Genomic DNA, 2,500 nt, shown 5'->3' with positions numbered 1-2,500 from the left:
GGGAAGTGGAAACAGGATCTTCATTAAAGGTCTCCACCCAGCAGCCCGGGGCGTCCGGTCACGCGTTAAAGATGCAGTGGCGAGACACTCGGCCGGGACCGAAGCCAGACACGTCGGGACGGAAGCCCGGGGCGGTGCAGGGGTGTGAGGTGTAAGTGCGAGGTGAATGGCGTGCTGTGTGAGTTGCGTGTGCTGGAAATACGGGGATTTAATGGGGTTTTGTAGACTGAGACTGTGTGTGTGTGTGTGTGTGTGTGTGTGTGTGTGTGTGTGTGTGTGTGTGTGTGTGTGTGTGTGTGTGTGTGTGTGTGTGTGTGTGTGCGTCTGGGTCTGTGCCAATATATCTTCCACATCAACTCTGACTCATAGCTGTTGCCGGGAGCACTCTGTTCATGAATAATGAGCGCCTGCTATGAACCGGCCTGACCCACACATGCTCCCCGCCCCCCATCGCCGCACATTCCCGTTTCCTCGCCAGCTGCTCTCGTGACACGGCCCCGAGGGAGGTGTCGTGTGCGAGGGCGGAGAGCGGCTAATGATATGGGAAGGCGGGGGAGACCGAGGCGGCGTTAGGTGACCTGAAAAAAAACTATATATCAATTAGATATTTGATGAATAGGGAATGAATAAACTACGGAGATAGATTGGGTGTCGTTTACGTATTGAGAATGTTTTAGTGACAGTGAAAGGAACCAGAAACAAGGATTCTTTGTGTTAAAGAAGAATCCTGAAGATTATTTGCCGTGACTGGAATCAGATCAGGGACGCAAAGATCGTGATCAAGCCTTTTTAACGTTATGGAAATCAATGTAGCATTTTTCTTCCCCCGATGCAATTTCCAAATCAATCCAGAGCTATGACAGGGCGAATAATACATAAGAGGAAGAGACTGCAGGATTTGTGCATGCGATTTTTCAAGTGGCCCGCGCGTCTGACTTACATTTCTGAAGGAGACGCGAAGGCTTTGTCTTGGGGTTTTAAAAAGCGTCGAGCGTTGTGGCAGGTGCATTATATCTCTCGCCAGGAGTTGTTTTGTTAAGGGAAAGTTGTCCTGAAGAGAAGAAGAAAATAAGTAAATGATGATAGTATTTAGAGCTATAAGATGAAATAGATAAATAAACAATAACGGGTGTTGTCTGTTTATGTTCCTGGCTTTATACATATGCTCTGATAGTAAAAGGAAAAATAAACTACATGTTTCGTATAACCATAAAGCTGCATTAGTGGAGACTGAGCAAAATTTGTTAATCTCATTTTAGATCATTTCCGAATATAGGACAACCCATGGCAGATGTATGCGTGTTGAGCCCGCGATAAACCGACAATGAAAATTACAGACTACTGAGGCGCAAGGATTTCGAAGTTGGGTTACTTAATTGGAATCACTAGATAAAAGTGTTAGATGAGGGTAGGAAATTACCCAGTTTGAAATCATAGTTGATGATAGAAAACAGTCAAGCTGGCTAAGGTAACTGAGTACGAGTGCAGGTTATTATTTCAATTTGCTTGCTTCTTCTCACTACTCTCTAATATCTTCATTCTTCCCCTTTATTCGTGAATTCCCGGACTCCATATAATATTTAGTTATGTATTATGCCTTGTTATGTCGGACTTTCGAGTTGTATCTTAAAATGTTTAACCATTTTGTGCACATAATGCCGTCGGGATTATAAAGTCACATACATCTTTTATCCCAGAGTGTAGCTGCAGTAGTACGCACTGCACCACTCCTTGTGACGGCACAATCCGGAAATTCTACGGTGATTCTTGCCACATTTCACTTACAGGCTGCGTGTCCCGCAACGCTTTAGTATGTATGGTATATCATAAAATCCTATATTTGTTTATGCCTTTTCGCTGTTCCATATCAGTCACAAAGTTATTTAGGCAAAGAGCAAGTAGTAAAAATATGGGTGAGGTTTTATGATTCAAAATGCAGATTAAGGGCAAATATCACATTAAAATGCACTAGATGACCTTGATGTAGCATTAAGTCTCCTCTCACATACTGCGCTCCTGGCCTTGTCCTGCGACAGCGGCAACAGAACCCAATATATCGCGCATAAGCGATGAGATTGTAAACACCGTCTATATCATGGCCACCTAAATAGAGCAAACCAGCAACAACATATATATTGTAGGTCAAATAATATGTTATTTTCGATTATTGCTTTTGTGAGTCTTCTGCCCCTGTCATCGTCCTCTTGGGTAAGACCATCGAAATAGGGCATAGCCCTTCAAAATAAGTGAATATCAAGAAGCATTACAGTTCTTTTACGCTTATATCTTCATTAAGATATTGATAATATATTTCAGAATACGAATACACATTAGTGACATGCAAAATCAATTTTAAAAGAGAGTAAAGGAGAAAGAAAAAATAATACAGAAGCGGGTATTCAGTTCACAATATGTCATGTGCGTGAGCTGGATCGTTTGTCATGGTAACCCAGTAAACACAGATATCGAACGAACACTTGCGATAAATTTCGCTCATTTG

General features: G+C 42.6%; 2 protein-coding genes across 4 annotated transcripts in view; both read left to right on the top strand.

Moving 5' to 3' along the window:
• The window catches only part of LOC125025795 (serine/arginine repetitive matrix protein 3-like), a 45,885-nt gene that overhangs the window by 28,150 nt on the left and 15,235 nt on the right, over window positions 1-2,500 (top strand). The window lies entirely within an intron of this gene.
• LOC125025429 (leucine-rich repeat extensin-like protein 1) overlaps window positions 2,412-2,500 on the top strand; it is a 3,388-nt gene continuing 3,299 nt past the window's right edge. The window contains exon 1 of the mRNA XM_047613439.1: window positions 2,412-2,418. Within this exon, the coding sequence (XP_047469395.1) occupies window positions 2,412-2,418 (7 nt within the window). The remainder of the gene's footprint in view (window positions 2,419-2,500) is intronic.

The sequence above is a fragment of the Penaeus chinensis genome, chromosome 5 (genome assembly GCF_019202785.1).
Source record: "Penaeus chinensis breed Huanghai No. 1 chromosome 5, ASM1920278v2, whole genome shotgun sequence".
Taxonomy (NCBI): Eukaryota; Metazoa; Arthropoda; class Malacostraca; order Decapoda; family Penaeidae; genus Penaeus; species Penaeus chinensis.
Note: the sequence above shows the minus strand (reverse complement) of the source record. Positions and strands in the feature narration are given on the sequence as shown.